Source organism: Alternaria ventricosa, assembly GCF_023758065.1.
Source record: "Alternaria ventricosa strain BMP 2768 chromosome Unknown scaffold_1, whole genome shotgun sequence".
NCBI lineage: Eukaryota > Fungi > Ascomycota > Dothideomycetes > Pleosporales > Pleosporaceae > Alternaria > Alternaria ventricosa.
Window position 1 is genome coordinate 1,165,418 of NW_026055681.1, and position 21,970 is coordinate 1,187,387.

Consider the following 21,970-nt stretch of genomic DNA (forward strand, 5'->3'; position numbering starts at 1 on the left):
CGGTATATGTGTGCGAACGCACTCCGTTCCACGCTTATGGGTTGCGCGGTTCGCGTACGGCGTAGCCACTTCGAGTTACTGGTCGATGCTCATGATGCGATGATAGAATCGAGTACAGGACGGCGGCATGGTGTATACCATGTAGCCTGCTGGATGTTCCAAAGAAGAAACAAATGTGATGCAAGTTCACGAGCCATGAACACCATTTTGCTTGCCGTGACCAATGCACCAAGACTAAGAAGATGCACGCCATGTGACCGATACCCAACATCTCACGTTCAGGCGGCCTTAATACTGCACAGCATCTAGAAAATTCGATGGCAGATACGAGTCCGTATGCTGAGCCGTGAGCCCTCAAGCCGCCCTTGTGCTTCCCCGCGAGTTAGTGCCTTGCCTCGCGAACGCGAAGGTTCACGACTTCGTCATCACTCCCTCCACTATATGAACATCGCGATGGCGCCACTGATGCTTCCTATCATGCGCATATACGTACAGATCCTCTCGTATCGTTGCGCATCGCGTTACGACTGTGTTGAGCATGGCTGAACCGATACCTGCTGAGGAACAGTCTAACTTCGAAACCTTTCGCGACTGTTTGAGCGAGCCCGTCCTCAAAGCTCTGGCTGCACCGATCGAGAAACCGAAACCGAAGAAGAAAAGACATGCGAAGAAGGGGTCGAAGAGTGGGAAGGATGAAGTCGTGAAGCACGAGCCCGTACCAACGGTGGTAGAAGACCAAGAAACGGATGCGGAAGACCTAGGAGAATTCATAGAAGTATACCATCCCTACAAACATGAACACACCTACCCTAGAACCTCACTAACAAAAGAACCAGTACCTAAGCACCCTAATCTTCCCCTTCCTCCCAGCCGAACTGCGCACGCTCACGCACTCCATCTTCAAAGACTCACCGACCCTCCAAGACCTCTACACAACGCCCCTCTCGTCCTCAACCTCCACCGCCCTCCTGCACACCATCCCACCCACCGCAATCGACAGCCTAGAAAGCTACGGCCTCCTCCCACCCACCTCCGACACCATCGACCAACACAACCTCCTCACACCGCTCCTAACAACGTACATCACCGCCGTCACCGCCCCGCCCCCAATATGGAGCAGCACGCGCGCCACCGCCTGCGAGCTCTGCAGCAGAGACTGGGTACCGTTGACATACCACCATCTCATTCCCAAAGCAGCGCATGCGCGCGTGCGGAAGCGGGGGTGGCATACAGAGGATAAGTTGAATAGCGTGGCGTGGTTGTGTAGGGCTTGTCATAGTTTTGTGCATCGACTTGCGGGGAATGAGGAACTGGCTAAGAATTTCTATACGGTCGAGTTGATACAGGAGGGTGGGGTGAAGGAGGATGTCGAGAAGAGGGAGAGTGTTGAGGGGTGGGTTAAGTGGGTTGGGGGTGTTAGGTGGAGGAGTCGGTAGGAGGTGGTATGATGAAAGGGTGTTGGATGCGGTGTTCTGAGGTTGCCACTCGAATGCTTTGGAGTGCCTCTTGTATTGTCCCTGGATGGATGCGCGACACCTTTTGGGTTGCGAGTACCATGGGATGGAGGCCTCGCTTCTCTGTATTCTGCCACCACTTTCATGCTCTATCTCATATTCACGTCTCTGTCTCGCACTTTTGGACCTCATTTCTCTGCGTATACGCTCCTCACACACACTAAGCAGTCATGCTGCCACTCTTCGCCTACTCCGTCTTCCGACTCACGATCTACCCCATTTTCATCGCCCTCATCACTACCGTTACGGCTATCGTTACAATAGACCCATTCAAGAACACTACACTTCAGTACTTTGCTATTGGAAATATCGGTGTAGCGTTATGGGGTGTACTTGCGGGTGCCCTATAGACCGTGAGAAGGAGCAGCAATTGGAAAGAGAAGTCACAAGAGCAAAGAAGCAAGCGGAGAAGTCATTGTGGTGTGGTAAAAAATGGTATTGATTCATCCATCAGAGGTCAAGTCAACCAGACGACCTCTGGAAAGCACATATGCACGCTAAAATGAGGATATACAACGGGTATCCGACCCTCAAAACGCCGGTGTCGATATGCGACAATGCCTAATCCAAACATGTAATCGTTGATACAAATCCCGCAAGTCCAGCTCAGGGATGATGATTATAATGGCGCGTCGTCCAGAAACCCCTTCTCAACCTCGTCCTCAAAGATCGAATACGAGCGCCCGCGCTCGCTCATCTTGTTCTCCTTCTTTCTCGCATCGAGACTTGCGCGAACATGTTTCAGGAAGGCCTCAGTGCTTGGGTCGCTTGGTGTACGGTGGAGTTCGCAAGGCATATTCGATGCCATTGCAACGGGTGCTGGTGCAATGATGTTGGAAGAGGTGATTGCTGACGTCTTTGTCTTTCGCTCAACGGTACACAGCCTCTTCGCAGACTCCCTGAACTTCTTGAAGGGGTCCTCGACTTTGGTCTCAAGCTTCTCGAGCTTGTGTAGCATCTGGAACTCCTCGCGGACTCGTCGTGCTGCCCACTCACCGGCAGGGAAGGATCTTCGTCGTTGAGTGGTGGCGAGGTAGTCGTGGTACGTGTCGCTACTCAAGCGAAGCTCGAACTCGCTTGCTGGGTTGCTGTGTGTGGGAGCAGGAACCGGCGCAGGAGCAGCTATGGGTTCCGGTGCGACAGGAACAGGTGTGGAGCTGAAGTCGACGAGTTGACCTGGATGCACTTCACCCGTGCTGTCACACCGTGTGGATGGCGCCAAGACTGGCAAGGTCTTCTCGGTACTGCTCTTCTCGGAGGCGAATAGAGCTTCAGCATCTGTTGCTCTTGAATCGACTCTTTGTCTTTTGCAGCTTTCCTCTATCCCCGACCTTGGAGAGCCCGAAGCCGACGATATGGATGTGCGTGGGCTGACGTCAGGGGAGCGATCTTGACTCTTCCGCCGAGACCCAAAGCCAAAGCTGAAGTTCATGTTGAAGATCTGACTTGCCCGGCGACGACGCTTCTTCTTGAGGTTTGGGAACGACCATGGAGCGGCGCTCTCTGGTTTCGATGCCATGGGGCCGGAGTGAGGCAGCAATGATGGGAGTGGTCTGCTTGTGACTGCCATCTTGAAATGGTTTGGAGTTGAAGGTGTGAGTGGCGTAAGGGGTTGGAACGGGTTGGTGAAGTGCAAGTTGTTGTTGTTATTGTGGTTGTTGTAGGGCCCTTGCTTGGTGACTCTCGGTAATGGGAGAGTACGATGTGTGTTCTGTTGTGGAGGATAATAGAGTTGCAAGTTTCGTGCTACCTGGCTCGCGGCGGTTGTCTCACTGGATAAGTAGGCGTCTCGTGTGAATGCATAGAACAAGTCATCTTGCAGGCAGTGTTCACGAGGCGCTGGTCGTGGGAGACGTGGGTCCGCGAAAGGCGATGCCGGCGAAGTGTTGGTCGAGGTTTGCTGCACGGGGAAATTCGGAAAAGGGCTGGTTTGTACTGGCCATGGGGGCGTGGTGCAGTCATATGGTGTTGGCGCGAACATTTGACCTGTGATCGCGTGGGTGTGGCCTCGTGCCGAGCACGCGGATGTGACTCCGAAGTTTTCCCGATAGCGGATTGGAGTTGCGGTGTGGAGCTGGTAGTCGCCAGCCATGTGTTGGTGATTTGATGGTGTCTCGGTAAGCGAGGTCCGGTGAGTAAATGCGCTGGACTTTCTGCTATGTTTAAAGATCGTCGCCTGGGAGGTAGCCGCGGTAGCCAGAGATAACGACTTTGTGTGCTCTTGACCGCTGAAGTCGATTCCACGTTATATACCGCCTCTTCTGCATCATGGCATCTGCACGAGCTCGCCGACGAAAAGGCTCACCGCGCCGGTACACTTGCCCGTGCACCGCCCCTCAACCTGTGCATTTGCGTGCCTCGACACTGACAGACCCGGATATTCCAAAAAGATAGAAAAACAACCTCCCCACGGGTCCTGTCATCATACATCACTCTTACACCTCATGCCACCGTACCTGCGGGCCCACACGCCCTCTGCCAGCGGTACAACCAACAGCACACCGCACATCGTGACCAGGTCCCACGCAACTCTGCGACACTAGCTTGATGACGGCGCGTTGTTGGTGAAGTTGATCGCTGGTTGGTTGCGGGGGCGCGACGTGCCGTTTGGCACCCGTGGGTAAGATGTGCGTCGGATTGTGGGTGAACCGTGGGCGGCAGACCGAGATCGCCGACTAGTGAAGTTTGGCATTGAGATCCAGGGTCCATGACAGATCTCAACGCATCTAGATCTGAACGCCTTAGTGCGCAGCGTGAACCATCGCGGAGAACAGCATCAAAAGCAATCTGAGAACTGGGAGTTGTTATAGAAACAGCGGAGATGCAGGAGACACGTGCTGATCCTTCCATCTCAGGTACCAAGATCTGAGCTCGCTTCTCGCCGAGCCGTACCGGGTGGCCTCGCAACCAGAACGTAGCCATGAGCTAGTATTCAGGAGGCTGTGTATGGAGCTGAACGGACGAGCGCTTCAAGGTGACTCCGTGAACACATCGTGCCTTCTTCAAAATTTCATGTGCCGAGGTCGACTTGGCGTACCTTGGGCGAACCAGGAAAAAGCATAGTGGGTGTTGACGACCTTCTAGATCAGCAGTGCAGGTCTGGTGACGCACACTGTCCATAGAATTTGATACACATGTACTTAACGAGGTTGAAGATGAACTACCACTCCGCCTCAATGTGTTGACTGCGTAAGTACCTCGGTAGATGAGCGCGGTACAGCTAGGCTCGAGCCAACCAAGAAGCAAGGAGCACGGCAAACATTCTGTCAACACCGTGTTGATCTATGACAGCATGTGTTCTTCATCAAAATCAAAAACTCACTGCCTCAGCGGCTCTTCGTCTTGGCCCTTCTTTCCAACTCCATAGCCCCGATGATCGCGCAACCAACTCCACTCCCGTCTTCCGCGCTCGTGATTGTGATAGGGCCATCTCCTCCACAGTCTTCTTCTTTCCATCCCAGCACCTCACCCAAAGCCTCAGCCCATCTCCTCTTGAACTTTGGATGCTTGTTTGCCACGCTTCCATCAGCAGCTACATGACCCTTCTCGATACCTTCCATGGTGCAAATGGCAGCTACACCACAAGCACACAGTCGCGCACCACGTACAGCGATCATCTCAGCTAGTCTTCGCGAGAGTTCGATCTCGACGTCTGTGGGTTGTATCGAGAGTGTGGAGTGGAAGAGTTCGCGTGTTTTTGTGAACTTGGGCGACTCGTCGTCTTCTATCTGAGATAGGAAGCCTGTATCGATACTGTATGGCTCACGCAGCTTTTGTAGTCCCTGATCTGAGGCTTGACTGAAAACGAGATCGCGATCTAGAAGATCGACTAATATGAGACGAAAGATCTCGCCTAGGTACAGGCCAGCAGAGAGCTTCTCGAAAGTCTGCTCGCCAGGTCGGGGGCTCTCTTCATCGATCTGCTCGTCGTACTTTGTAAGGGGAAGCACACGCTTGGCTTGATCAAAGGCGCCATATTCGCAATTGATCGCCATCTTCTCTTCACCCTTCGTTGCGCCGTTGTAGGATGACGCGTCCTTGATTCTGTCGTCGTTGGAGTCCAGTTTTCCAATTCTTGAGAGGCTGGCCATGAAAGCTGCATTGCAGCCAGTACCAAAGATAGCGCCAACGATTGTTTCGGGGTCGTTGTAGGCGGAGGCCACCATGGCACCGACGGTATCGTTGATGACGCAAATCAACTCGACCGGCAGCTTCCTGTCTTGCAGCTTCTCTCGAAGTTGCTTCGCGGCATCCTGACCTTCTACGCCCTTGATATCGAAACCCTTGGTCCACGTCTGTAGAACTGCGTGGTCGATACGTTTCTGTGTCGCTGGGTAACTGAATGTGAAACCTAATGGCATAGACTTCTCCGCGGTGTATTGTTGATCTAGTTGGTGGTCCTGGATGAATGCCGCCACTTTTTCCGTAACGAAGTTCCAGAGACTATCGGCATCGCCAGTCTTCATCTCCTCCGGTAGCTTGTATTGCTCTTGCTCCATGCTGTGCTTCCCATTTCCTTCTTTCCCGCCTTCATCTCCATGCAGATCTACTTTGCAAACCCTCAGATTCGTACCACCAAGGTCAATAGTCAATATCGTTCCCTTCTCTTTCCCCGAAGGCAGATTATGCACCCAGGTGATGTTCATAGGAATGCCCTCTTGCTTGTCTTTGGTGAGGCCTTCTTCTAACTCCTCCCTGAAGCGGCTAACAATTTCCTTCAGTTTAGAACCGGAGATCCAAAAATTTTTGTCAAGTCGTGCAAGTTCATCGTCCAGATTTTGTGGTAGATCGGCCATCTTCTCGAGTTCAGAGCGTTGGCGCCATGATGTATTGGCCTCCTCGTCTATGCGCCGGCCTGCAGAGTTAGACATAATAAAGATCCAGTATTTCAGAATATGGAAAAGGTGACGAAAAGAGTCTCAAAGGTGTTTAGACGTGCTGTCTAGAAGCGAAGCGTATGTACAAATTGTTTTGAATTATTTTCGTGTTCATATTTACAGCGGTCGACATGATGACATCACACGACGCTTGCCACGGTGCTGACTCCTAATTCAGACATTTGTCGCAATTGTAGCGGATCTTATCGTCCCAAGAGGCCTTCTTTCGTGTAAATGACGTGCGTCTGGCATAGCAGAGTGGGAGCCGCGTGGGTGCCGCGTGGGTATTGCTAGAGCCTCGGGCCGAGAACCGCCGTACAACGTCTTATTGTTGAGTGGGCCGTGGGTTAGGGGCTGAAGAAAGGCCAGAAAAGCAAGCGAGAAGTATGCGAAAATAGATAAAATTCCAATGGTATGACTGATTCGTTCGCGCTTTCTTTATGCAGCGCCCGTGGTATCGACCGAACCCTTTACTCCGTCTAATGCATAATGTACCGTCTTGTGATTATTGTAATCAAACAAAGGAAATAGAGGTCGCCGTGAATTCAGCAAACGAATGTTTCGACAATAGTCGTATGGCGGGCCGCCTTGTGCAACGAAGCAACAAGACTTCCAAATTGGCTTCGCAGGTGGTCTACGCAGCGCACTTCTGCCCGAACATGCCATGCTCAACTCTAGCGTGGTTTGTTCGGACGGTTACGGGTGCGTCGTGTGTCGCTAGATGCTCCTTCCCCTCCTTTGCCGCGGCTCTTGTGTTGAGCAGACTAAGGTAAGTCTGCCACCCAATGGCAATGACACCACCAAATATGCTTCTGTATTCTATCGGGATGTACGTGAAGCTGAATGCCGTGACCATGGGCCAGACTTTGCAGCTGTTGATCCAGCTTGTTGGCACTGTGTTCTTGATGCGTTCGACGATCTCGGGTAACGTAGCGCCGGATAGAAGCGACTGCATGCCGAAGAAGTAGGAGTTGAATAGTGGTGTGAAAAACGCCTGGTTTATGAAGACCTATCGGATAATGAGCAAGCGTCCACAGACTATTAAGTAGAGGCACATACCTTGGTCGAGAGCGACAGAATCTTGGAGCTGTAGTTGAAGTTGTTTGACAGCCACATGAACCACTTGAACGATGGGATAGAGCTGACTCCTCCAATTATCAGCGCTCGCCCTGTTCGGGCCCAGTCACGGCCGTCGCTCCATTCTTGAACCCAGCCCTTGTCGTCCGCATCTTCTGCCACTTTATGGGTCTCCTCGGGCGCAATGGTCTGCGCAACGAGGTCGCCGATGAAGTATATGACGAGCGAAGATATGAGTTGCGTCCTGTACGGCCTCCTTTGTTGTGCGCGACCGTATGCGCGGAAGGGCCCGACAATGGGCTGGAGCCAAAGCCAGCTTGGCCCAGGAATCGTCTGCGCATTGTCCGCGACTCTGCCTGCTGTGTTTGGCCTCGAGACATGTGGCCTGCGGACGACATTCGAGGGGTGGACGTTGATGCGTGCGCGTTCGAAGGTGCCGGGATTGCTGTTCCGAGGGGAAGGGGCGTTCGGAATGCGCCTCAAGCCGACACGGGTAAAGGCGCAGGAAGGAGCGATCATGATGGTGGTTTGTGAGCTCTCATGAGGTTGGAGAAGAACTTAAGGGGGCAGGTGAAAGTGAGGCATGTTGTGATGTTTTAAGACTTGTCAATCTCCGCAGAGGCCCAGACACGGTTGTCCGAGTGTCGGCGGCGAAATGATGAGATTCAGGGTCTTGTTGCGCAAATAGCCGGCTTAGTCAAGCATGGCATTTGACCTGGCCCGGGTGTCCCAACACAGCCAGGTACACGCCGTGACATGCGCACTGGGGTTACCGGACCATCACACACGTGGCACAGCTGACGTCTCTGCGCCATACACCGTCACTACCACTTGCTCCGTCTCTTTGCGTCTGGAAGCCACTCCTGAAACACTCTCCTGAGGCCCTGCCAGTCACCCTCGATGGTCTCGCGCTTCTCGTCATCCACGAACTCCACATTGTTCATCCCACCGAAATCAATGGCCCAAGCGTTCATCTCCTCGTCAACGACAATATTCATCGGGTGGACATCGCCCCACACAAGGTCGTGAGCGTGGAGCGCCCGCACGATGGCTGTGAGTTGTTCTTCCCACTGTTTATGCAACTCTTGTCTGTCCTGAAGGCCAGCACTTCGCAAGTGGGTCCCCATGCTGGATGAAGTGATCAGTGTCATCAACATGCCGATGGTAGCCTCGCCCGACACCACCACACCATGCAGTCTGGGCACTCTGAGCCGAGCTGCCAGACCGGCTTCGTCGATGCGTCTGAGCACGCGGAGCTCACGCTCGAATTCTGCCTCACGCAGCTCCATTCGCGGTTTGAAGTAAAGCGGGACACCCTCTGCCGTTACTACTCTGCCCTGAATTGCATCGAGATTCTTCCCCTCGTTTGCTGTGCGCGCTATCCAAACGCTGCGCGCCTCAAAGTGACGTAGTGTTTTGCATGGTCCAGGCAAGTCCGCGGTGCGCATAGGGGAGGTGAAGAAAGCTGGCGTGTACGCGCACTGGTCTTCTCCCACGATCCGTACATCCTCGTCACTGTCTCCTTGGATGAACTCTAGATCATAAGTAGGCGAGTGGAGAAAGGCTTCAAGGCTAAGGTCCTGGAGTGACGTCCGCGGAGCCAAGCTCTCAAGAAGAGACTGGCAGTGTTGATGCATCAGGTCGAAAAGTGGCTTGTCCCTCGTCTTGCTCCGCAAACGCCCTTTCCGAAGCTCCATCTCTTGTAGCAGCTTTCTACCAAAAATTGTGTCCTTCACCCGCGCGACATCGACTTTGACGACGAATCGTGCGTGGCCGCGCAGCACCGTGATTTGACATGTATCTTCAGTGGCAAAACCTGAGGGACCCATGCTGATATGATAATCTTGATGCATGGTGGACTATCTCAGCGCATACGAAACGTCCGCTTGTAGAGTTAATGTGTAAAGTGTCAGTCGCGAAGTATTGCAATTCAGGCAGCCACCTAGCCAGGTACGCGAGGTTTCTCACATCACGTGTTTGAGCTACCTAGGCAGAACCAGATTCGTCGCATATGAGCTGTTCACATTCTCTTCTGACAACCGTGAAATCACCGGAACAAGAAACAGAGTAGGTGTAGGCAGAAGGCGAGCAGCGAGACTGGTAAGGCCGAAAAGGCATCAAATCCAATTCGTCGTGAGGGTTATGTATGTACATAAGAATCGAATGCAGCGACGCTCAAGCCGCTTATTGCAGGAGGCAAAGCCTACTAAACACTAACAAAAATCTAGCAAAAACAAGTCCATCATGAACCACACACAAAGACACCAGCATCACGTTTTTGGTGTCCTCATAACGCCCGCAACTCAGACGAGTGCTTACAAGCACTGGGAGTACCAGTCATTCTGCTTGACGCACTTGCAGCCTGAAGCGCAGCTGGTAGCGCCGCTGTAGCCCTGGCCACCGCACTGGCCGTACTTCTGAGCGGTAGCACCACCAGCGGTAGGAGCAGGCTTAGCAACAGTGGCGAGAGTGGTCTTGGCTGTGGTAGCAGGGGCAGCGACCTTGGTAGTGGTAGGAGCAGCAGCCTTAGTAGTGGTAGGGGCAGCAGCCTTGGTGGTGGTAGCGGCGGGTGCGGCGACCTTGCTGGTGGTAGGCGCAGCAGGGGCAGCAGCACCGGCACCGTTCCAGAGCTTCGGGCCAGGGATGGGGTAGCTGGAGTATGACCCGTAGAGGTTGAAGTGGACACCAGCGTCCTGAGCGCTGAGATGACCAGGGATAGCAACACCTGCGGGTAGAGCAGTGGTGCCAGAGCCACCGACCTTGACATGGATGCACTCCTGGTAGAACTGCGCACCGCCAATGCGATCACCTTCGTGGAGAGCAATGATCTCGGGGCGGATGATGTACTCGCCAGGTGCAACCTTGGGCAGAGTGAACTTGTGCTGTCCTGGCTTGCCAGTGTATGAGCCCTTGATAAGCTTGTCAACAGCCCATGATTTGCCGTCGTAGCCGTCCTCAGCAATCTTTGTCCATGACATGGAAGAGCCAGCCTTGGACATGTAGACAGTGATGGGTCCCATGTGGGATGGGTCGATGATGTCGTCGCTAGCGTCAGCGTTGTTGTGGTGCCATTCAACCTGGAGAAAGTCGTCAGTGCTTGTTCTATTCAGAGGATATCATAGAGGTACTTACAGCAATCTCATCACCACCGTTGACGGCAACGGACTTGGAAGCCTTGATGTTGGCTACGTTGCACTCCATAGCCTTAGAGGTGACATCAACGATGGGGTTGTTATTGGGAGGAGAGTCGATGTATCCGCCCTGAACGTTTCCGAGACCCTGGGTCTTTCCGTTGACAGAAATGCTGTAAACAGTGGTGTGGGCGCTAGCAGCACCGGCAAGAGCGAGAGCGAAAATGGAGGCCTTCATTTTAGACGAGGGAATTTGAAGTGTTGATCGGGTAGTTGAGTAATTGTTCTTATAAAGAGTGACTGTCTGAAGAGGACGACGAAGTAGAGATCGAAGAATTCAAAGACTGGAAAAGAACGTGTAGAGAACGAGTGTGTTGAGCGTCAAGCGTACCCTTCTCACAAAGGCAGGCATCGTGGGCTTTATACTTGCTGAATCCTTCCATACACCGAGTCGCTGTCCCAAGACATCGCCATCTCGCTTGGTGATTACATGTCAGTTCAGTGCTCCGCCTAAAACAGCCACCAGGAACGTGGCGGCGGTTAGACGTGCAGGTAAACATGAGATGCCATCGTATCCTACGGAGCACTAGTGCTTGGAGGGGGCTAGAGCCGCCGTTAGAAGCAGATGGGCCGTTGGGCGGAGGCTGGCGTGACAGGTGAACGTAGAGCTATACCGTATGGAGCATGCAGGATCCAAGAGGCGGTGTTGCGACACTGTACTTCCCCTGTGACGATCGGTTCTAGGTGCAGCATCTTGGGTTCTTGATTCAAGCGACATGAAACATGAGCGAGGACATCCCTTCGGGTGATCTAGCGAAAACCCTTCTAGAGCCATCGAAGCCCGAGAGCCTCGGTATCGTCTTGCTAGAAGTCTCCTGACACTGTGAAAAGGCCGCTATGCGGCGGTATGTACTTGACATGAAGTCGCTGTGACTTTACGTCTCGGGCCTCGCAACACGTGGAGCAAGCATGGAATATTTCCAGTGACCCTCATCTCGGTTCAGTGTCTAGAACGCCATGTCCTGCCGCCCAGAATAGTATTGAAAAGCGGCGTCAAGATGTTCCGTCATGCCGCAGACGCCTGCGGAGGGTGGAAATGAGCGAGGGAGCGCGCGTCGCATTGTCGAAAGATGCCCAATTTGGGGACAGACGAAAGCGCTAGAAGTTCGCCGTTAGATCCAATGTGTACGCATCAGGAGCTTTCGTGTAGAGTGGTCATAGTGAGTGCCGTGACGATGCTGTATCTGGGTCGTTATGATCAGTTGGAGGGATTGTGCTGATCCTTGGTGGCCGCACGAGCCAACAGCACTTTCCGAGCCCGCGGCTCAGTGCCTTGGCGTTCACAAATCAACCCTGAGGACGGGACGATCGGTCCGCCCAGAACTCGAATATTCAATACATACAGCAGGTTGTGTGTTTCATGACAACTACTTCATGCAAGCCTCAGGGCAAATACAAGATGAGCGCTGACTGATCAGGAATGTCCTCCCTGGACGTTCACCTCCGATGCGCCTCTTGATGCACATCAGATGGTGCGAGGGTTGGAGAAAGGGGGCACCACCTACTAGTCAGGACCTGGTGATGTTGCCGTTCATCGTTCAAATCCTCACCGTGTACTGTATGGCGTCTTGATCCATACCGTGGTTGATACTTCGCCATTGTTGTGCTTGATCGCTGAAAGATCGGCAAAGAACCAGCCCAGCACCTGGCAAGCTCTTTACCACTGTCGAATCGCTCTCTTCAGTTTACTGGCCCATACACTTGCGGGTGAATCAGCTCTCTTTCTTCTTTTATCGAGCGAGCTTCTGGTGGAGATCGCACGCAACACTATCAGGTCCAGCCCTGGAGTGCAAAAACGCTTGTATTCCAGAGGTTCTGACTTCACAGAGGCATCGAGCGGCAAACGGAGACCGCTGAAGACCAATGTAAGGTATGCGATATATCCAGGAACAAGAAACAGCCCTCCACGTGTGGTCAAGGACGCAGCGCCGCGCTTTGACGATGGAATCGCGGTACGGCGGTTTTTGGAAACGCCGCGATAACTGACACAAGGCTCTCGGACACATGGGGAACAAAACACGAAAGCATGCGCGAGCGACGCGAATGCCGTGTTTGACAGAATTTCAGCAAGAAGCTTGGCAGCTGTGAGAGGTAGATGACATCAGGAGGTTGGGAGGGAAAGCGCGGCCAGGTGCGGCTGCGCGCCTTGGCAAGACGGTACCTGAGAAAACAATGCTCATGCTACCCTGTAACCAACGTGGTTCCCTCAGCACCAGACGAACGGTTGTACCCATGTTCGGGACACTCCGACATCAGGAGGACATGGTTCTTGTGTCTATAATCCAGGCACGGCGAGTACCGCAAGGTCTTGTCTTCGGCGAAAAACCTCCCCGATTACTCCATTCCTCCAGCAAGACAGCAGCTCGACCTAAGCATCTTTACCGACTTGTGCTTTGCTCCTAGGAGTTTTCGCCGCAGCGACAGTCATTCCCTTTCTGTTTACATGCAAGACATAGATTTCCAGTTGCAGCAAGCGTACAAAGATACTTCCATGTACCATGCTCCTACAGCACGTTCAGCCAGGAACATCGGGCACCGTTTCCGTCGACTAGACATCCATCTACGGAGCTTGTACATATGGAACCTAAGGCTTGTCAGGCTTAACCAATGGTGTTGCTTCATACCTACCTTGCCCATGGATCACTCAAATTCCGCCGAAGAGTAGGTGAGCCGATTGTTACAGTTTGAGGACGCTGTAGTCGGAAGGGCTTACGCTCTGAGGCATTGTTCCGGGGTCTTGGACGACTTCGAACACGCCAGGTTCCCGGGAAATGATAACGGCAAATATTAAGATTGACCGAGTAAATTTTCCGAGGCTGAAGTACGCGGGGAGACGAGCAACGCCAATGCACGCGACTAGAAGAGGTAAGCCTATGCTCATCTCATTGGTGAGGTAATTTGATTTCTCCGTAGTGGTCCTACACATGTCAGGTGTTCGCGTTAGCACCACTTGCCACGAGGTGATTGCCACTACAATAGAAACATGTGGATGATCATTCGGAATCTAGGGACGGATCGCGCTTGACGAAGCTCATAATATATGAAGGTCCACTACAAATATCACCACCGTCTAAAGTCGAGTAACAATGCCATGGGGGATACCTGTTAGGAGGACGCAATTTGGCAAGTACAAAAGGTCAAACGGTCCGCACGAAGAGATGGATTCCAGAACAGCAGGGAACTTTCGAAAACAACGCCCAGCCGCCAAACATCCACCATGAAGGTCGTTTCTCTCATCCTTGGCGCTCTCGCCTCAGTTGGCTTCGCGCAGCAAGCGACGCTCTGCAAGGACTACGAATACTTCTCCAGCAACGGCTACCAGCTTAACAACAACATCTGGGGCCGCAGCTTCGCCACCTCGGGCTCGCAGTGCACCTACGTCGACAGCGTGTCAGCCACTGGCGCCAAATGGCACACCAAATGGACATGGGCCGGCGGAAAGGACAACGTCAAGTCCTACGTCTACTCCGGACGACAGATCACCAAGAAGAAGGTGAACCAGTACACCAACCTGGAGACGGAGGCCTACTGGGTCTACGACACCACCAACCAGCGCAGCAACGTCGCATACGACCTGTTCACTGCTGCGGACATCAACCACGACACGTCCAGCGGTGACTACGAGCTCATGGTCTGGCTCGCCAGATACGATGTCTGGCCCATCGGTACCTCGCAGGGTATGGTCACTGTTGCTGGCCGATCCTGGGAACTCTTCTACGGACCCAACGGCTCCATGAAGGTCTACAGCTTCGTGCCTCCTGTTGGCCAGCCCATCTACAACTTCAAGGCCGACCTCAAGGAGTTCTTCGCTTACCTCACCAACAACAAGGGCTACCCTGCTTCCAGCCAGAACCTCATTAGTAAGTTTCTCAATGCTACTACCATGTCAATGCGTATGCTAACCTCCATCGTAGCTTACCAATTCGGTACCGAGGCCTTCACTGGTGGACCTGCTACGTTCACCGTGAACCAGTGGTCCGCTAACGCTTGGTAAATTGTCGTTCGCAACGATCATAGTAGTGGTGCGAGACACGCGCGATCGTCTGGAAGCCTGGAGCAGTTGCGTCTATTTGGGACTGAAATTGCAACCTTTCTGTACATACTTACACACTTTGGTTCTCAAAGCGTATATATGAATGAACATTTACATTTGCAACGAAATTTTAACATCGAAAAGCGAAGATCCTGATATGCATCAGGTTAAGAGGCTGCTGACTTCTACAAGAACGAAGCCAGGCCAATGACACCAGCCATAACGGCCCAACCCAGACTTCCCATCGTAGTCTTGAGCGCATTGCCTGTGAACGGCTGCGGCGCACTGCCATTGCCGTTCATGCCTTGCCCTGCAACAGCGATCGTGCTTGCACTCTTCTCCGTTAACTGGCCATCGCCACCCCTCAATTGCCCTCCTCCACTGATACTCGATGGATCTCCTGAAGAGCCCTGCACACACCCCATCGTGCCGTTGCCACGAAACATGCGGTCAGCAACACCCTTCCACACCTCCGTTACATCGGAGATCATCTTGCCCGTAAACCACATCCTGCAATCTGCGGCTTCATACATGAACTCTAGCGGCGTACCACTCGCATCGTTCTGTCTCAGATTATCTTTGAGATTGACGCCGCCGGCGATCTGTCCACCATTGTATGCAGATCGCTTGAAGAGTTGGGTTGCGAAAGCGGTTTTGCCAAGATCCGTTTCGTCCCAGGCTTTTCGTTGCTCGGGTGAGCCGAGGAAGTAGACGGACTGCATACGGACTTGAATGTCGTCCCAGGCGAAAACTTGGGCGCCTTTGGTGCCACCTACCCCTTGCATGGGTCCGGGTTGGGGGCGTCCACCAACAGCGATCGTACGTACTGCGCCTTGGTTCTTGAGTAGCTCCGAGACGATAGCGCAGGTTGATGAGCACATGCCGTCGTGTAGCATGACCATGTCTTGGGCTTGGAAGGGCTGCGGTGTGCTGGTTTCGTTGGCATTGTCGTTGTAGCCAATTACTGAAAAGCCCTGGTATGTTGTGCTGACGCTGTCCGAAAAGTTGTACCGCAGCGTCGTGGTGAAAGAATCGTTATTGATCTGCTCGGGACCAAAGAGTTGGTCCCACCCACTCATGGCCTTGTTGTTGACATCGAGGATATGCTGATAATTGAATCCGCTTGTGAGGGCAAAGATATCGGCTTGTGTGGTGGCCCGACCAAACACCTCCATGAAGGCGGTTTGGTTCGATTGAACAAAGGTTTTGTTGGCGAGGAAGTCTTGGGTTATCTTTCCAGCAGAGTTCAAAGCATCATTCGCGCGGAAGCGCGTGCCTCCGAATGGCTCCGCGACCGCCTGTGGGTATACTTGCTTGAAAGTATCGTAACCCAGAATCGCATTGCCTCCACCGTTGCCTCGTAAATCGAAGATCATCTTCGTTTTACCCGCTTTCTGCGACATCCTTATGAAATCTCGCATCGTGTTCTGAAAGCTTTGAGCATCAGGAGATTCGTAAGAGGGGATACTGAGAATGGCGACATTCTACATTGGTTAGATAAATAAAAGTAAAAGTGTGTGTGTGGCCTACCTCGTATCCTGAGCCATTGAGATAATATCCTCCAACAGCGAGATTGCGGTTTATCAGCTCAGCTTTAGGGTATCCAATATGTGAGGGAGTCGGTGTGGCCACGGGAGGTACAGTTCTTGTGGAATTGCTTGTCGGAGAAGGAGCAGGAGCAGGAGCAGCCCGCTTCGGCCCAGTGCAAAACTTCTGGAAGAAAGCTTTGCCGCTATCAACACCAGTAAAGTTCCCAACTACAACAGCGACATTCATCTGGGACCAGGTAGTGCCATTTGCAAACTCAAGGGTTGTGTTGGGGCCTTGATACTGGCCACTTCTGAAGCTTCCAAGAAAGGTAGTGCCGGATGCGAGCAGAGCCTGCGAAGGAAAGAGGGCGTTCCATCGCGTGTCAGCGTCGTGAAAATCGGAACTAGCAGATACATTTGCGAGATAGTCCTGAGCGCCCATGCCGTTGATCACCTTGATAGACGATGGTTTGAAGGAAGAATCGGTGTTGGCTTTGATGACATCCCTGTAAGTGAATATCTCTGGGAGCGCTGTACCGTCTGAAGAGACGGAAACCAGTTCTGACCCAGGAGGTCTCTGAAACTGCATCGCTGAAGCAAGGATGTCAGGCTGATAGGCGAAGTGGTTGTCGTACGCCTTCGTGAACGTGTTGAGCATCTTCAACTGGAATTCGTACTCGTTTTTGAAGGTACCGTCCGTTACCTGCTTTTGCATAGTGTCCAGCTCGCCCATGATGTCGAGGGGCTCTTCGGTGTAGCCTTTGGGTGGGTTCTTAAGGTATGCAATGTTCGATTGCCACTTGACCATGAGCTTGAGGTCGTCGATCAATTTGACATTGCCTTCCATGTCGAGAGGTACGGACTGCAGACATTGTACTCCTAATTCCGCGGGCACGATGGGTCGGGCTCCCGAGGGTAATGCTGCGATGGCCATGCTGACAACCGCGCAAGGTTCCTGTCCAGAAGAAGCTGATGCTGAGCTAGAAGAGCTCGAGGCTTCTGCAGAGCTTGCAGCAACGGTACTGTTTTCAGCTGCTGCCATCATCAAGTCCACGTCTGCCTGTGTCATGACCTCGTTCATATCGAGATCTGGGTACTCCGGAACTCCATACATCCATGGGTGTGGATTCGCAGTAGAAAGGCCGCAAAGAGCGCCTAGGAGCACAATAGAGGAGCGCATCCTGATACGAGAAAGATCGTCGAGTGTGAATGGTAAATTGTAGGCGCCTGGTTCTACGCTTCACAGGAAACTCCGAAGCTTAGCCGTTGATAAAATTAGGTATTATAAAGAGCGATCCAGCGCTGGTAGTAAAGTCAAGCTGGGAACAAGAAACGAAAACAGGAAGAACGAGGCCTCCACGGCGGGACCGACGAAAGGAGGATGGAGCTCGCGTATCGCAGCCATGTCCAGATGCCCATATATGAGGCACATGGTGCATTTGATATCGTACGGCAATGCTAAGGAAATTTGGCCTAGGGCGTAGCAGCATTGCCGCGTTATCGAAACGTCTCGGTCTTACCAAGCAGTATGGTCGGGGAAGTCGAAACGCTGCCTTTTGCCATGCCTGACAAAATTACAGCACCAGCATACCAGAGCGAAGTTCTGGAACCACAGTGAACTTGAACTCTCAATGACAGAGCACTATGTTAATGTCTATGGCCATTATTCTCGCATGGAAGATGCACGACTTGGTTATGCAGAGTATGCGGCGATGGTGGTTGAGGCGGACGGGCCAGGCGTGGGTACGCGAAACTAACACGAAACATCAACGTGCTGATGTGCTAAGCCTGACTCAGCCTAGCCTGAGCATACAATGTCTCGAATGTTGTAATGCGAACTCCGTTGCGAACACCCTGAATTAGTCACATATAACTCGGGCAGACATCCTTGTGGCCATTTAGATGGCCATGGCGGTCGAGCCATGTTTCCAGGTATTGCGTCTTGTGTGTGACTATGCTGCGCCACCAGATAGAATATAGATCTGAGGCCCTAGGCTGCCTCCGCATCGTCCTGATACTGGACTTCCCGATCCCATGCTTCAACTTTCGTGTACGGGCTTCTGAGCCAATCATTCAACTCATGGAGAAACAGTTTGCTGTTCTCTCGGCCTAAGTGTTCCGCCAACAGATTCTCCGCGTGCCCGTTACTGGCCTTTATGTCGACCATTTTCAAGATGGAAACGATGTACGATAACAGAAACTCAGCATTGCTACTCGTCGTTGCCGCAACAGAGGACGAGCCCGCCGGATCAGCGTGTAGGAAGGTGAAGACACGGAGTTCGCGACGAATCCAAGTACGTGCTTTTGACTGCATCTCAGGAGAGTTTGCGATCAGTTGGGGAGATATGTCGCGATATCCCGAGTAGCGATTGCTGCCGATGTGCAGCGAATATAGTTGCCTTCGGTACACCTCTCTGCGTCTGCGCAGCGCAACATCCTCGATGGGTGGTGAATATGGACGACGCGGACCACGGGGTCTACTAGGAAGCCCGTAGGGCGCGAAGAGGGAGCCCGGCCGGTCACTTCGGCTATGGTGTGCGTTTGAGTCGGCGGGTGGTTGGCTGCGAGGAACAGCATAGCTTTTGTAGTCGGTCGGAGAGCGCCAGTCGTACTGCACGGCGATGACTCGTGCTTTACCTGCGTTTATCATCAGAGACGCTCTATAGTATGGAAGAGGACCACTTACATAGCGGGCAAGTCGACCGCTGCTGCAACCAGGACACCAGACACACGAAGTCAAATGTGTAGTGGTTGCATGGGGACGTGATGGCCCTCTCTGTTACCGAAGAGAGACATATTACGCACGTATCGTGTGAGTCGCCTTGGGTCGAGCCGGCCGTGCTTCCTGGCATGCGCTCTCTGGTGTCGTGGGGGTTGAGGAATATCAGGTGGCTTGGATGATGAGCTCATGGCGTCCGAAGTGAGCTTGGGCCAACCAAAAGTGTCGCGACTCGACGCAAACGCAGCCTGTTCGCTCAACATTCACCCTTCCGCTCGCTGCACGTGTCCAAAGGTGTGCAAGTTATCGCGGACCTCCTAGCGCCCACTGCTGCGTGGTTTTCGCGCTGGATGCTCCTCGCCGCTACCCGACGCATCACATCGCACTCTGTTCGACGCTCCGTACCAGACATGCTAGCAACCTCAACCAGGCCGGCCGTCGCAGGGCCAAACGGAAAGGCAACATACCATACGGTGACTGCGCTCAAAAGGTGGTCATGCGACGACAAAGAGCTACCTGCCGTATCCGAGGTCAAGGCAATCCACATCTACGACTTCGACAACACCTGTAAGTCCATCGCGACTTCCTCTACATCCGAGACTAATCTTGTATAGTATTCGCCAGCCCTCTACCCAACAAGCAGCTATGGAACAGCGCGACGATCGGCCAGCTGGGCTCGCCCGACATTTTCCTCAACGGAGGCTGGTGGCACGACTCGGGCATTTTGGCGGCGACGGGCGAAGGCATTGAGAAGGAGGAACCGCGCGCATGGCAAGGCTGGTGGAACGAACAAATCGTCGAGCTTGTCGAATCTTCCATGGCCCAGAAGGATGCGCTCAGTGTGCTTCTGACTGGCAGAGGAGAATCCGACTTCGGCGACCTCGTCAAGCGCATGGTCCGCAGCAAGCGATTAGACTTCGACATGGTCTGCCTGAAGCCCGCGATAGGTCCCGCAGGCCAGAAGTTCAGGAACACCATGGACTTCAAGCAAGAGCTGCTCAAGGACATCGTCTACACATACAAGGACGCCGAGAAGCTGAACATCTACGAGGACCGCGTGAAGCATACCAAGGCCTTCCGCGACTTCTTCTTCCAGTTCAACGAGGACCTGCTCAGGGCGCAGAACCAGGCGTCGCGCAGACCCATCACTACTGAAGTCATACAGGTCCCAGAGAATGCCACACAGCTCGATCCCGTCGCCGAAATCGCCGAAATACAGAAGCTGATCAACGCGCACAACATACAAGTCAAGTCAGGCAGCGCTCCGCCTGGCACGCCGCCTTATCAGATCAAGAAGACCGTCTTCTACACCGGCTACATGATCCCCTCCGACGTGACCGAGAAGTTGACCTCCCTCGTCTCCTTACCTCAGGGCGCTCCGAGAGACGACATTCGATATCTCGCGAACAGCATACTCATCACACCGAAACCGTGCCCGAAGAGCATACTGGACAAGGTTGGCGGTATAGGTGCCAGGGTCAGGTGGAAGGTGACAGCCATCTCCTGCTTTGAGAACAAACTCTGGGCTGCGAGAGTGGAAGCCGTACCCAAGGGAACAAAGTTCTACAGTGAGAACCCTGTGCCGACGGTAGTCCTGGCTATTCGCAAGAATGGCCGGCCAGCAGATGCTGCGCGTATCGTGAACTGGCATCCCGTACCTCAGGATCAGGCATTCGAGTTTGACAGTGTTGTAGGAGAGAAGCAGATGTTGCGTATCGAGGAAGAGACAGCGAACGAGAGCGAGTATGAGAGTTACTTTCCCAACAAATCTCATCGTAAGGAGGACCAGAATGGTCGCAACGACAATTACCGGCCAAACCACGGCCGAGGAGGCAGGGATAGAGATGACCGGCAAGGCGGTTACCGTGGCGGCAACCGAGATCGCGGTCGTGGTAACAACAGAAACAACAACTATGGATCAAGAGGAGGTGCTCGCGGCGGCCACCGTGGAGATCGTGGTGGAGGTGGAGGTGGAGGTGGCGGCGGCGGTGGCGGTCGGGGACGTGGCCGTGGTGGAGGTGGACATTATCGAAGTTTGGATGATGTCGACAACGGCTATGGAAACCGAAGCCATGACAACAACCCAGATGCTTTCTACTAAACTCAAGCTGTCGGACATGCGTCTCGCGGGTCTGTTGAAGCTGTCAGGCTCACCAACCGAACAGAGCATCAAGAACCAACTCGACAGGTTTACATTTCGCGGGCGTTGCGGGTGGCGCCATCTGACTCTTTGTTGTTAAGCTGAACTTCACACCGTTTTGATCCGCTACTGTAGTATGTTTTGTGAATAAGATACCCGATTTCTTCGCAAACAGATGTGGCACACACAACCTTCCTTCGCCATGGACGTTGCTTTTTAGTAATGTCTCCTTCTCGCTCTTTTTCCATTTCTTTGAGAGTCTTTATGCTCTCTTCTTGAGGTTTTGCAAATGAGGAGGTGTCGGGGAAGCGGGTCCTGCGCAACCGGGATTGGGTCGAAGCATCGCATAAAGGGCCAACGCTCACACCGAGAGTGTTGTCTCGAATCAGGATATGCTCAATAATGCATAAGTATACTGTTTCTGTCTCCGAACTGATCCGCTCAACAATTTTATTTGGTATTCACCACTTACGGTGCAGAACATGTCGCCCGGAAGGGTTGTACATCGATTTCTATACGGTCTCTCGATTGGTCGGCACTCGGAACAATGACAAAGGCGATCAACTCAAGAAAGGATCATGTTTCTACAAACATCCTATATCGCCATGGCACGAGCTTCCGAAATGGCCGAGGGCAAGGCTGGCAATCGGCGATGACATCTCATCAACACCTACCCCCAGGAACATTAGGCCAGTCAGCCCACCGCCAACACGACACGCCAGACTTTTTTCAACTGCCTCCCAGCACACATCAAGCCTAGTCCTTCCTGTAACCACCTTCGGTCCGGTTTGAACGGTGACCTGGGTGGGACGCAACGCCCGAAGGAGGTGAATCGGCGATCGCATGCTGGGCTCCTAGGGTAAATCTTGATTGCGGGTTACTACAACATT

At 53.1% G+C, this 21,970-nt stretch overlaps 9 protein-coding genes across 9 annotated transcripts; 3 read left to right on the top strand and 6 right to left on the bottom strand.

The window, feature by feature from the left end:
- Positions 1–538: 538 nt before the first annotated feature.
- On the top strand, positions 539–1,436 carry J4E93_000391 (uncharacterized protein; the record flags this gene model as incomplete). Its single annotated transcript, XM_049338351.1, has 2 exons — positions 539–775; positions 831–1,436. The coding sequence occupies 2 exons, from the start codon at positions 539–541 to the stop codon at positions 1,434–1,436; spliced, it is 843 nt and encodes a 280-aa protein (XP_049204236.1).
- A 697-nt stretch (positions 1,437–2,133) lies between these two features.
- Positions 2,134–3,084, bottom strand: J4E93_000392 (uncharacterized protein; the record flags this gene model as incomplete). Its single annotated transcript, XM_049338352.1, has 1 exon — positions 2,134–3,084. One exon carries the CDS (start codon positions 3,082–3,084, stop codon positions 2,134–2,136), a length of 951 nt encoding a protein of 316 aa, XP_049204237.1.
- Positions 3,085–4,840: 1,756 nt separating this feature from the next.
- Positions 4,841–6,385, bottom strand: J4E93_000393 (uncharacterized protein; the record flags this gene model as incomplete). The annotated part of the gene is made up of 1 exon (XM_049338353.1): positions 4,841–6,385. The coding sequence occupies one exon, from the start codon at positions 6,383–6,385 to the stop codon at positions 4,841–4,843; it is 1,545 nt and encodes a 514-aa protein (XP_049204238.1).
- Positions 6,386–7,025: 640 nt separating this feature from the next.
- Positions 7,026–7,987, bottom strand: J4E93_000394 (uncharacterized protein; the record flags this gene model as incomplete). Its single annotated transcript, XM_049338354.1, has 2 exons — positions 7,026–7,400; positions 7,451–7,987. The coding sequence occupies 2 exons, from the start codon at positions 7,985–7,987 to the stop codon at positions 7,026–7,028; spliced, it is 912 nt and encodes a 303-aa protein (XP_049204239.1).
- A 305-nt stretch (positions 7,988–8,292) lies between these two features.
- Positions 8,293–9,297, bottom strand: J4E93_000395 (uncharacterized protein; the record flags this gene model as incomplete). The annotated part of the gene is made up of 1 exon (XM_049338355.1): positions 8,293–9,297. One exon carries the CDS (start codon positions 9,295–9,297, stop codon positions 8,293–8,295), a length of 1,005 nt encoding a protein of 334 aa, XP_049204240.1.
- A 486-nt stretch (positions 9,298–9,783) lies between these two features.
- J4E93_000396 (uncharacterized protein) lies at positions 9,784–10,837 on the bottom strand (the record flags this gene model as incomplete). The annotated part of the gene is made up of 2 exons (XM_049338356.1): positions 9,784–10,545; positions 10,601–10,837. The coding sequence occupies 2 exons, from the start codon at positions 10,835–10,837 to the stop codon at positions 9,784–9,786; spliced, it is 999 nt and encodes a 332-aa protein (XP_049204241.1).
- A 3,039-nt stretch (positions 10,838–13,876) lies between these two features.
- On the top strand, positions 13,877–14,653 carry J4E93_000397 (uncharacterized protein; the record flags this gene model as incomplete). The annotated part of the gene is made up of 2 exons (XM_049338357.1): positions 13,877–14,519; positions 14,574–14,653. The coding sequence occupies 2 exons, from the start codon at positions 13,877–13,879 to the stop codon at positions 14,651–14,653; spliced, it is 723 nt and encodes a 240-aa protein (XP_049204242.1).
- Positions 14,654–14,877: 224 nt separating this feature from the next.
- Positions 14,878–17,401, bottom strand: J4E93_000398 (uncharacterized protein; the record flags this gene model as incomplete). The annotated part of the gene is made up of 2 exons (XM_049338358.1): positions 14,878–16,176; positions 16,223–17,401. 2 exons carry the CDS (start codon positions 17,399–17,401, stop codon positions 14,878–14,880), a joined length of 2,478 nt encoding a protein of 825 aa, XP_049204243.1.
- Positions 17,402–19,350: 1,949 nt separating this feature from the next.
- J4E93_000399 (uncharacterized protein) lies at positions 19,351–21,041 on the top strand (the record flags this gene model as incomplete). The annotated part of the gene is made up of 2 exons (XM_049338359.1): positions 19,351–19,507; positions 19,555–21,041. 2 exons carry the CDS (start codon positions 19,351–19,353, stop codon positions 21,039–21,041), a joined length of 1,644 nt encoding a protein of 547 aa, XP_049204244.1.
- Positions 21,042–21,970: the final 929 nt, after the last annotated feature.